This window comes from Mastigoproctus giganteus, chromosome 11 (genome assembly GCF_048544385.1).
Source record: "Mastigoproctus giganteus isolate SK-2022 chromosome 11, ASM4854438v1, whole genome shotgun sequence".
NCBI classification, from domain to species: domain Eukaryota; kingdom Metazoa; phylum Arthropoda; class Arachnida; order Uropygi; family Thelyphonidae; genus Mastigoproctus; species Mastigoproctus giganteus.
In genome coordinates this window covers 100,226,767-100,239,646 of record NC_143585.1, presented here as the reverse complement: position 1 = coordinate 100,239,646, position 12,880 = coordinate 100,226,767, and the positions used below count along the sequence as shown (strand labels likewise).

Here is a 12,880-nt window from a genome sequence, read left to right as displayed (position 1 = left end):
CAGACTTAGGTAATCTCGAAATTTTATTTAAAAGTAAAATCCATTCTTCAGTTTTTATTTGCTGAAAACAGATTAATAACTTTTTTATTCAAGTTTCATGCATTGTTCAAATCGGCACTGCTCGCTCCACAGTTCCTTTGACTCGTTTTATCACTTCAAACAAATGTGTATTGGCAACCTGCCAACTAAGCATTGACTCAACCACTGGGACCTAAATGTGGAACTGCGTAGCGCACAGTTCTGCCTACGGTTAAACTTCAAAGTTGAAAACGATCTCTTGTTTTTATTCGTTTATAATTGAAATGATTATTGGAAATAGAGGATGAGTATACTATATGCGGGACCTGTTAATAAAAATATTCATTGCAATGCAATGAATATTTTTATTAACAGGTTTATCTATTTTTATTATTATAGAAAATTTCATATAACTCTGTTGACTGTATATTTAGATTTAAAAAGTTGGGGGTGTGCAGTTCCGCAGTGCCTACCAACGAGCCGTCCCTGGTTGTGAGACTTAAAAACTTAAAATAACTCACAGGGAAACCCTATTCTCCCTGAGATCAGATAAACTATAGTCCCAACTGAGACGTTTATAAATTCCTCCAGTCACTGACAGGATTCGAACCCATAGGGTTTGAATCCTATCAGTGCTGGAGAAATTTATAAACGTCACCAAGGACAGCATAAGCCATTATCCTGTTAAAACAAACATGGGTCTCACTCACTTCAATAGTGTGTTCCCCCCACCCCAGCCACTATGACAAACCCCATCCATATGGGCTTTCCACCAACAAACAATAAACTGCATCAGGTATATCTTCTGTAAAATAGTGACCAGTTGACCTATTAGTGTGGAAAGTGTTGATCTGGAGTTCAATCAATGTTCCATCATCCCATAAATGTTCCACAGAGTTCAAATCAGGACTCTGGGGTGGCCATTCCAACTTTTGTATATTCTTATCAATGAACAATTGCCAAACAGCAACAGTGATATTGCATGGGGCATTATCCTATTGAAGCAAACATTAAGTATATGTCAAAGAACTGCATGGAATTGCATTGTACAAAATGTTAGGAGCGGCATCAGCATTCCTGGTTCACCGCACATAAAGACTAAGCCACACCATGAAAAACAACTACACACCAAAGTCCATCTCTTCCACATTCGTTATTGACACAATGCACTCTGAAAGCAAATGTTCTCCAGGCATCCTGCACACCTATCAATATAATCAGAATAAGGTGCACTGAGATTCATTACTCCACAGAGTCAATTTCCACTGACCCAATCAGGCATACAGTATGTTCATAGAGACTTCAAACCCTGCTGATGCCTTCAACTCCTGGTTGATGTTTTGCAAGGAAGCCTAATAAGATTATCATAATACAGGTACCCTCTGGTCACGTGGAGTGAGCCTCCACAGTCTTCTTGTGCATTGCTGGAGAGCAATGAGACCATCACACTTCCATTTCATAAAAACATTACCAACAATTAACTTTGAATGGCATAGGCTATCAACAAATGCATAAACTGACAAGCCAACAATATGACATCTGACAAAACCACCTCTCAAAATCAGTCAGCTTGGCTCTTCTTGGTATGATGAGAACAACGAAGTTGTGTTTCACATGCCTTCCTTATATACCTGCCGAATCACTTCTTTATTCAGAAAGATCCAATAAACTATGAAAACAGAACTGTCTAGATACTTTTTTGGAAGGTAATGTATTTCAAATGCTGCACTGAAATATAACCCCGCAATCTTTACTGCTCTACTTTGCTTTTCATAGTGTTCAGTGTCTCTTGATAATTCATATTTATACCATGCAACTTTCTTTACTGTTACTAACTTCATCAGCATAGTGGTTCCACACTATTTTAACCAGGGGCTCACATCTGGTGAGTATGGGCTTGGCACACCCAGGGTCCCAAGCTGGATATCATCATTCTTCTCTTTCTTGGTGATTCCCTTCTACTTCTCTCTCTCTCTCTTTCTCGGGGGTAATTCAGAAATTTTTTTTTTTTTTTTGGCTGGTGCAGCATAAGCCTCAGGCTTCCTTACACCATATGGCTAATGCTAATAATAATAATGTTGATGAAGTTAGCAACAGCCTAGAATGATAATGCTTTATAGGTATAAAAGGATGGACAACTTCTAGAATTACTTCTTTGAACAGTTCCTATTTAGCATTAATGCTTTTAGAATAACGAACTTTTCTATTATTTAGAATTCAAATTATGCCTAAGGCCATCATAATTTCCCACCAAAATTCTATTCACAACACTATTTCACTATTTTCATTATGTAGCACAGAGTGGAATGGAAAGTAAAATAACAAGTTGTAGTTAAACTAGGTTTAATGTTAAATACATACGATAAACAGTAAAAACAGAATAGGTAGATACATACAGTAACCAGTAATACAAAAGCTTTCAGGCTTTATGTTGCTCTTCATCAGCTAACCATTGGATTGGATTGAAAGTTTTGGGAACGTAGAACCTGAGAGCATGCGATGGTAATCATGCACAGTGAACTGCGTGATGCAACAACTAACTGTTGGAAGTTGAAGTCTGTGGTTGTGACATATGGTAACATTGCCATCATTTGTCAGTCATGAGAATGGTTGCTTCAATAAGAGGATGAACACGACATCCTCTGTTTCTGTTGACAGAAGTATTAGAGCATGTGATGTGCAGTGACTCCAACCAGGTGGGGCACCGGTAATGGCGCGACCGACTGACAACCATGACATCACGGTGTGAGTCAATGTCGTGTCAGGTTGACCGGAAGTGCTCAGCAATGGCTGAGTGTTCTATGTCCGCTAAGCAAATGGCTCTTTCATTTTCTGAAATACATCTGCCTTGCCACGTCTTCTTCCAGTTTCCCCGATGTAGCATCTAGTGCAGTCACGGCAAGAAATGTGGCGGATTAGTCCACTCAGTAGTAAGCTGGGAACTGGTGTTTTCACTCTGGGGATGAGGTATCATAGTTACCTGCCACAGAGTTGTACACACTGTATGCCATGAAATTTCAGGACCCTAGAAATCTGATATGAAAGGTTTGAGTAGTATGAGATAAAGGCGCTTGTGGTGGAGTCATTACCTTAAACGGTCCTGTCATTCGCTAAGTGGTCACGAGCCTGTAGGTCGTACCTATCTAGAGTACTGGTGGGATAGCCACATCTCGTAACATCTGTCTTGACCCTAGCAATCTCGGTGCATCTCTCAACTGCAGAACTAGAGTGGGTCCAGGCACGAGTCAACAAGATCCATGCAGTGTTGAGAAGATGGTTGCACGTGTGCTGACCGGTAGGTGGTAAATTGGCCAGCACACATTGGCTTGCAATAGACTGTTGTTCTCAAGCATGTGCCCTCACGTCGGACTAGGATGTCTAAGTATGGTAGGGTATTGCGCGATAGTTAGATCGTGAATTTTATGAAAGGTGTTTGAGAGCTAAGGTGGTCTAAGAGTCGGTTGCCCAAATTCCTGGGAATAACTGATTAGTATAATAACAAACTGTACGGGAAATAGATTGGGCCAGTAAATTAGAAAGTCTTATAATTGGGGGGGGGGGATTTAATTTCCCAGATATTGACTGGAATTTGTGGGTTGGTCACTCACACACTAGCAAGACTTTTGTGGATTTATTGGATGATTGTTTTCTACATCAGCATGTTCGGGAGGCAACTAGAGGGAGTAATAATCTTGATCAGATTATCAGTAGTGATTCTTCATGCATTAAGCATCTGCAGATAAAGGAACCACTAGGTGGCAGTGATCACAGTGTGCTGAAGTGGGATTTACTCAAAGAGGTAACTACCATCAGGGGTAAAGGGAAGGGTTTTTGATTTTGTAAAGGCAACTATGGTGGTCTGAGACAATATTTAAATTCTATATGGTGGGACCAACTGATGATGTTACCAACAGCAAATTCAAAATGGGAAACATTCAAAGAATTAATCTTGGAAGCTACTGGGCTTTACATACCAAGTAAGAAATACTGTTCAAGGTTTAGGCCTAAATGGAGGTCAGATCAACTAATGACACATATGGCAGAGAAGAAAATGTATAGGATACATATAAATTAATGTGTGACATGGAAACCTATATAGATATAAGCTGGCCTGTAACCAAGTCACAAAGGAGATTAGGCAGGCAAAGGCAGATTATGAGAAATCTTTGGCAAAGGATGCAAAAAAAAACAACAAAACAGATGAGAAATCTTTGGCAAAGGATGCAAAGGAAACAACAAAGAGTTCTTTACCTATGTAAGCTCTAATAGGAAAGGGATGAATCATATTAGTCCACTGGATATTGATGGTTAAACTGTTGATGATCCTGCTCAGGTGGCTAACAAACTAAATGAGTATTTTGCATCTACATTCACACATGAGGAGTTATTCAGGGAGGGGAATGCCAGAGGTGAGTTAAACTCTGGCAGTGAGCTAGATGATTTTGTAATAACTGAGAGGAAAGTGGAGGAGAAAAGTAAGCAAACCCTTAGCCATAATTATGAGAGCTTCTTTGGACTCAGGGGAGGTACCCATGGACTGGAGATGTGCAAATGTGACCCCAATTCACAAAGGAGGATCAACGGGCGACAAGCAATTATAGACCTGTTAGTTTAACTTCTTGTCCAGTGAAATTAATGGAGGCACTGGTTAAAGAAGCACTACAGGATCATCTAGACAAGACTTCAGTTATAGCTCGGACACAGTATGGTTTTGTTAACGGAAAGTCTTGCCTGACCAATTTGATTGGATGCTATGATGTGGTCACAAAGGAACTGGATGCAGGGAATAACTGATATCATATATTTGATCTTAGAAAGGCTTTTGATACTGTTGCACATGGAAGACTGCTGAACAAATTGGAGCAGTGTGGCATTGGAGGCAAATTGCTGCTATGGATAAAGGGATGGTTGAGTGAGAGAATACAGAGTGGTAACCAATGGACACTGCTCATTGTAGACTAATGTTATTAGTGGAATCCCTCAGGGTTCAGTGTTGGGTCCATTGTTGTTTTCTGCATTTATAAATGATACTGATGATGGTATATCAAGCTTAATGTCCAAGTTTGCAGACGATACGAAGATTGGCAGGGTTGTTGATGACACTAATGACAGTACATTGCTGCAACAGGATCTATAAAAGTTGAGCAGATGGGCTGAGAGGTGGAAAATGAAGTTGAACATTGACAAATGAAAAGTACTACATATGGGAGCAGTAACCCCAGAGTAACGTAACTCTGTGGTAAGTGAACGTGAACCTGGGGGTAATTGTGCAAGCAGATATGAAGTTTTCTGAGCAGTGCAGACAGTCTGCAAGAGTAGTTCATGGTGTCTTGTCAATGATATACAGGAATTTTTCTAGCAGGGATAAGGAGGTGATTATCCCCTTGTATAAGGCAATGGTCAGGCTACACCTTGAGTACTGTATACAGGTCTGGAGGCCTCATTTTAAGAAGGATGTAGAGCTGTTGGAACGAGTAGAGAGAAGGGCAACAAGATTACTGAATGGAGTAAAGGGTTGCTCTTACGAAGAAATGCTTAAGTTTTGCAAATTAGTGTCTGAAGACTAGGCACCTGCGAGGTGATCTGATCGAGGTGTATAAAGCCTTGAATGGTTTGAGCATGCTCAATGGTGGTGGGATTCTTCCTCTTGCTCAGAATAATCACCTGAGAGTGCATAACTTCAAATTGAGAAAAGACAGATGTGCGGAAGTTTGCCTTTAGCCAGTGGGTAGTTAGTTGGTGAAACAGACTTCCATCCTTTGTTGTGGAAGTTGATAGCCTAAATAAATTTAAGGCTGAGCTGGACAGGTATTTGGAACGAACAGTGGGGTGAAATAGGAGCATTTTTTTTTTTTTTTTGGCTGATGCTGCATAAGCTTCCTTTCTTGCATCATACGCCTCTACTAATGCTAATAACTACAAACACATCATCCACATAGCGACACAAACAGGTAATGGGATCTGGTATACTTGTAAACGCACAACCCTCTAATTCTTCCACAGCGATGTTTGCCGTGACTGAACTAACTGGGGAACCCATGGCCGTTCCATGCACCTGTTGGTAAATGGAATCATCGAACATGATTGCGCCACCAGTTAAGCACAGTCTGAGAGCAGTGGAAATACCATCTGAAGTTAGTTGGGTTCTGTTGCTAAGGGTCTGTCTGGTCACTATCCAAGAGTTCCTTGGTACACGTGATAGCAAGCTCAACACGGATGAAAGTAAATAGGGACACTATATCGAACGAGGCCATGGATTGATCATCGGAGATGGACAGGGCTTTTATCCGTTCTATAAATTTACTACTGTTCGAAACGGTGTTGACGGTCTTGCCTATGAGGGGAGAGAGGAGCTCCGAGACTAATTTTACCAACTCATAACTTGGTGAGACACAACAGGAGACAATGGGTCTTAATGGTACACCTCCTTTATGGACTTTCAGTAGCCTGTAGAATTGTGGGATCAGGCAACCAGAGGCATGGAGGTGACTACATGTGAACTCGGTTATTTTCCCTTGTTGAAACCAACTGTTGATGAGCACATTCACTTTCAACTCCCACTGTTCCAAGGCACTGATGGGAGGGACAGTTAGTGGCTGGTAGACAGAAGTGCCCTGCAGAAGTGACAGGGTTTTTTCCTCATAATCAGTACAATTCAACACAACTGTTCAATGTCCTTTGTCTGCCAGAAGGATGACAATGGAAGAATCCTGCTTCATTGTTCTAAGGGCAGGGATCTGTCGGTGATTGAGAGTGGAGGAGGCAGGGCAAGCATAAAGTAAAATCGCTGCGGTTTTTAGGCAAATTGCGTTCGCCACTTCTTCAGGGAAACGTGCTAATAATGACACCTAAAGCAATATCAGTGACTTCAGGGAAGAACTGCAAACTTCATTCCCAAAGTCAAAAGATTTATCTGTTCTGTAGATAAATGCTTGTCGCTCAAGTTCAGTACAAATTGTGTGCAATTTGCTGTGGTAGTACTATGTCGATGACGAAAGTCGCGGGACTCGCGGATTAAAATTGCAAACTTTGTTTTTGTCATGTGCAATAGTGGTCAGACTCCGACAGCTTGGAAGCACAAAGTATGGATTATACTTGAGTAAATAGAGCTAGGAACCAAACTCCTAAGTTCAAGCATCAGGGGTGCTTTACTGGTGGAGGCATTCCATATGTCACGATGGAGGCAGCCGATCCAAATATTGAGGGTCATGTAGCTGAAGTTCCGGCAAGCACATTGCATAGATTCACTAGGAAATGGAGGCTTGTAGAGAGAGCCTTTTGGAATAACGGTGTTTGACTTACATTTTACAACAGTTCAGATAAAGATAGACTTATTTTAAAAAAAGCATAATAATTCAATCTTGAGATCTTGTTTTTTTTTTTTTTTTTTCAGTAGTAGTAGTAGTGGCATGTGATGCAAGAAAGCAAATGTATGAGCTTATGCAGCATCAGCCAAAAAAAAAAAAAAAAAAAATCACACCAATCCCTCCAAATGCCTGTCCAGTTCCTCCTTAAATTTATTCAACCTATCAACTTCCACAACGACAGATGGAAGTTTGTTCCAGCAATTAACCACCCGCTGGCTAAAGGCAAATTTCCGCACATCTATTCTACATCTGTCTTTTCTTAATTTGAATTTATGCCCCCTTAGGTTCGTAATCTGAACAAGTGGAAGGATCCCATCAGAATTCAGCGTGCTGAACCCATTCAAGGCCTTATACACCTCAATCAGATCACCGCGCAGGTGCCTAGTCTCCAGCCACTGCAATTTGCAGAACTTAAGCCTCTCTTGATAAGAGGATCCCTTCATTCCCCTCACCAATCTTGTTGCCCTTCTCTGTACACGCTCAAGTAAATCTACATCCTTCCTAAAATGAGGCCTCCAGACCTGTACGCAGTACTCAAGGCGTGGCCTGACCATTGCCTTATACAGAGGGATAATCACATCCTTTTCCCTGCTAGCAAAATTCCTATATATCATTGACAAAACCCCATGACCTGCCCTGGCAGCCTGTCTGCATTGCTCAGAAAACTTCATATCTGACTGCACAATTACTCCCAGGTCTTTTTCATTTTCTACCACCGTTAAGTGTAATACCACACAGTTGGTACGTTTCTCTGGGGTTACTTCTACCCATATGCAGTACTTTGCATTTGTCAAAGTTAAACTTCAGTTGCCACTTCTTAGCCCATCTGCCTAAATTATCTAGATCCTGTTGCAGTAGCACACTGCCATTACTGTCATTAACAACCCTGCCGACCTTTGTATCATCTGCAAACTTCGACACTAAGCCTGATATACCTTCATCAATATCATTGATAAATATACAAAGCAACAGTGGACCCAACACCGAACCCTGTGGGACTCCACTAATAACATTAGTCCAAGAAGAGCAGCACCCATTGATTACCACCCTCTGTCTTCTCGCACTTAACCATCCTTTTATCCATTGTAGCAACTTACCCTTAATACCATTCTGCTCCAATTTGTACAATAGTCTTCCATGCGCAACAGTGTCAAAAGCTTTCCTGAAATCCAAATATATGATATCAAAATTATTTTTTGCATCCAGTTCCTTTGTAACCACATCATAATATCCTATCAAATTTGTCAGACAAGACTTTCCCTTAACAAACCCATGCTGTGTCTGAATTATTGCTGCAGTTTTGTCTAGATGATCCCACAATGCATCTTTAACCAGCGAGTCCATTATTTTACCCGGAACAGAAGTTAAACTAACTGGTCTGTAATTACTCGTGTCACCCTTCGAACCCCCTTTGTGAATTGGGGATACATTTGCACATCTCCAGTCCGTGGGAACCTCCCCTGAGTCCAAGGATGCTCTCTTAATTATGGCTAAGGGTTTGCTTAGTTGCTTTGCCGCCTCCTTTAATATAACTGGATAGATCTCATCCACCCCAGGTGCTTTTCTTACATTTAACTTCAACAGTTTCTCTTCCACTTTGCTCTCAGTTATTACAAAATCATTAAGTATCCTGCTACAATTTGATAATCTTCTGCCATTTTCAAACCTTAATAATTCCTCATGTGTGAATGTAGATGCAAAATACTCATTCAGTTTGTTTGCTATCTGAGCAGGATCATCAACAGTCGAACCATCAATGTCAAGTGGACCAATCAGATTCATCCCCTTCCTTTTAGAGTTTATATAAGTAAAGAAATCCTTGCTGTTTTTCTTAGCATCTTTTGCCAAGGATTTCTCGTAATCTGCCTTCGCCTGCCAAACCTCCTTTGTGACCTGATTACAGATCAACTTATATCTGCCATAGGCTTCTGAGTCGCTTGATAATTTATATGCATCCCATGCATTTTTCTTCTCTGTTACGAGTCTCATTAGTTCATTTGACATCCATTTAGGCCTAAACCTTGAACAATATTTCTTAATAGGTATGAAACTTTTAGTAGCATCCACGATTAATTCCCTGAATGCTTCCCACTTAGAATTTACTGTTGACAAACTTAGATCAAACTTAGTGGGATCAACTGACAAACGTCAGTTGATCCCACTGTACAGAATTTAAAAACTGTCGGAGACCACTGTACTCGCCTTTACGGAAGCAAAAACCCTTTCCTTTACCCCTGATGGTAATTAAATCTTTAAGTAAATCCCACGTCAGTACATTGTGATCACTGCCACCTAGTGGTTCTTTTATCTGCAAATTCGTAATACATGAATGATCACTGCTGATAACCAGATCAAGAGTATTACTTTCTCTGGTTGCCTCTTTCTTAGAGAGTATTACTTTCTCTGGTCATATGGAAGAACAAATTGCCACCACTGCTTTAGTATGATCACATGATTGCCAAGCAAAATCTTGATAAAAATGAGATCAAAAATACTGTTCTTACATGTGCAGTTGTAATATGTTCAATAAGAAGTCATCTGATCAACCAAGAAATATAATTCTGCTATGAGGGTACCCCTCCCATTAGTCTCCATGTATCTCTAGAAAAGTAAAATTCCCCTATGGTAATATATTCACAGCCATTTGCTTAACCCAATTGTCATTGTATCCATCTGTGGCACACCACAATCTCATTTTTTTTCCTTTTTTATCACTATATCACACTAAAATAATGCAATTAAATAAGTTACATGTTTTCACATTACACAAGTTTACATAAATTTTAATATACATAATGTGATTAAACACTACAATGTTTAGAGTACATTGTGTTTGCCTTCAGCATAAACTATTTAAAAAATACCTACATCATTAATAAATTCTTCTGCAGGTCTTGAGAGCAACTGAGCTCCCGTCCAAACCCCATCAATATCCTAAAATTAAACAGAAAAGAATAATTTAATATAAATTTAAATGGAATCATTATAATGGAATAAAATTTTAATGGAATCATTATAATGGAATAAAATTTTAATGGAATCATTATAGATAACATAATAAACAAATTTCTTTCCAACACAAAATTGTTCAAAAGAACACTGTATCATCTTATTCCAACAATTGCTTATAGCAGCGGTGGCCAACTTAATTTGTGATGCAACCTACTCTTTTTTTCTTCGAAATGTGCCACAATCTATCATCTCAAGAATTTCATTGCACACGGGTAAAAAAGTTAATCAACACATATTGAAAAATTGTTTATAAATTTTAAAATATAAGATAGATATAAGTGTTAGAGTAGCTAAGAATAGAAACAGGTGCATGTATACCTGCGTGTACACCAATGCTAGGAGTTTGGTAAATAAATTTGATGAATTTGAGGTATTGCTCAAAACATCAAAGGCAGATATTGTTGGGATATCAGAGACGTGGTGTCACACAGATATAAGTAATGCGGAACTGGAATTTGGGGAATACAATGTGTATAGAAAGGATAGACAGGACAGGAGGGGAGGAGGGGTTATGCTATTAATTAAGAAACACATAAAGTCCAAGGAAGTGAAGCCAGTCGACATCGATGGACAGGGCAGTGTCGAGTCAGTTTGGTGTGACATAAGCATAGGGAAATCAAAATTGAGAGTGGGAGTGTGCTATAGGCCTAATGACTCTGATGAGTATAATAAGATATTGTACAGGGAAATAGAGTGGGCCAGTAAATCAGAGAGTCTTATAATGGGGGACTTTAATTTCCCAGATATTGACTGGAATTTGTGGGTTGGTCATTCGCACACTAGCAAGGCTTTTGTGGATTTATTGGATGATTGTTTTCTACATCAGCATGTTCGTGACAAGAGGGAGCAATACTCTTGATCTGATTATCAGTAGTGATTTTTCATGCATTAAGAACCTGCAGATAAATGAACCACTAGGTGGCAGTGATCACAGTGTGTTGAAGTGGGATTTACTCAAGGAGGTAACTACCATCAGAGGTAAAGGGAAGGGTTTTTGTTTTCGTAAAGGCGACTATGATGGTCTGAGACAGTATTTAAATTCTATACAGTGGGACCAACTGATGATGTTACCAACAGCAAACTCAAAATGGGAAGCATTCAAGGAACTAATCTTGGAGGCTACCAGGCTTTACATACCAACTAAGAAATATTGTTCAAGGTTTAGGCCTAAATGGTTGTCAGATGAACTAATGAGGCATGTGGCAGAGAAGAAAAATGCATGGGATACATACAAATTAATGGGTGACATGGAAGCCTATGATAGATATAAGTTGGTCTGTAACCAAGTCACAAAGGAGATTAGGCAGGCAAAGGCAGACTATGAAAAATCCTTGGCAAAGGATGCAAAGAAAAACAGAAAAGACTTCTTTACATACTTGAACTCGAAAAGGAAAGGGATGAATCAGATTGGTCTACTGGATATTGATGGTTCAACAGTTGAGGATCCTGCTCAGGTGGCTAACAATCTAAACGAGTATTTTGCATCTACATTCACGCATGAGGAGTTATTCAGGAAGGAGAATGATGTAGGTAAAGTAAACATTGGCAGTGAGCTGGATGATTTTGTAATAACTGAGTGGAAAGTGGAGGAGAGATTGTTGAGGATAAACATAAAAAAGGCACCTGGGGTGGATGGGATCTATCCAGTTATATTAAAGGAGGCAGCAAAGGAAGTATGCAAACCCCTAGCCATAATTATGAGAGCTTCTTTGGACTCAGGGGAGGTACCCATAGACTGGAGATGTGCAAATGTAACCCCAATTCACAAAGGAGGATCAAAGGCTGACACAAGTAATTATAGACCTGTTAGTTTAACTTCTGTTCCAGGTAAATTAATGGAGGCACTGGTTAAAGAAGCACTGCAGGATCATCTAGACAAGAATTCAGTTATAGCTCAGACGCAGCATGGTTTTGTTAAGGGCAGGTCTTGCCTGACCAATTTGATTGGATACTATGATGTAGTCACAAAAGAACTGGATGCAGGGAATAACTTTGATATTATATATTTGGATCTTAGAAAGGCTTTTGATACTGTTGCACATGGAAGACTGCTGCACAAATTGGAGCAGTGTGGCATTGGAGGCAAATTGCTGCTATGGATAAGGGGATGGTTGAGTGGCAGAAGACAGAGAGTGGTAATCAATGGACACTGCTCAACGTGGACTAATGTTATTAGTGGAGTTCCTCAAGGTTCAGTGTTGGGTCCGTTGTTGTTTTCGGTGTTTATGAATGATATTGATGATGGGATATCAAGTTTAATGTCCAAGTTTGCAGATGATACAAAGGTTGGCAGGGTCGTTAATGACAATACTGACGCTATGCTGCTGCAACAGGATCTGGAAAGGTTGAACAGATGGGCTGAGAGGTGGCAAATGAGGTTTAACATCGACAAATGTAAAGTGCTGCATATGGGAAACAGTAACCCCAGAGCAACGTATCAACTCTGCGGTACTACACTGACAGTGGTGGAGAATGAAAAGGAC

At 40.0% G+C, this 12,880-nt stretch overlaps 1 protein-coding gene across 1 annotated transcript in view; it reads right to left on the bottom strand.

The window, feature by feature from the left end:
* LOC150078292 (DALR anticodon-binding domain-containing protein 3-like) overlaps positions 1 to 12,880 on the bottom strand; it is a 325,092-nt gene that overhangs the window by 300,696 nt on the left and 11,516 nt on the right. The window contains exon 2 of the mRNA XM_090385185.1: positions 10,254 to 10,319. Within this exon, the coding sequence (XP_090241311.1) occupies positions 10,254 to 10,319 (66 nt within the window). The remainder of the gene's footprint in view (positions 1 to 10,253; positions 10,320 to 12,880) is intronic.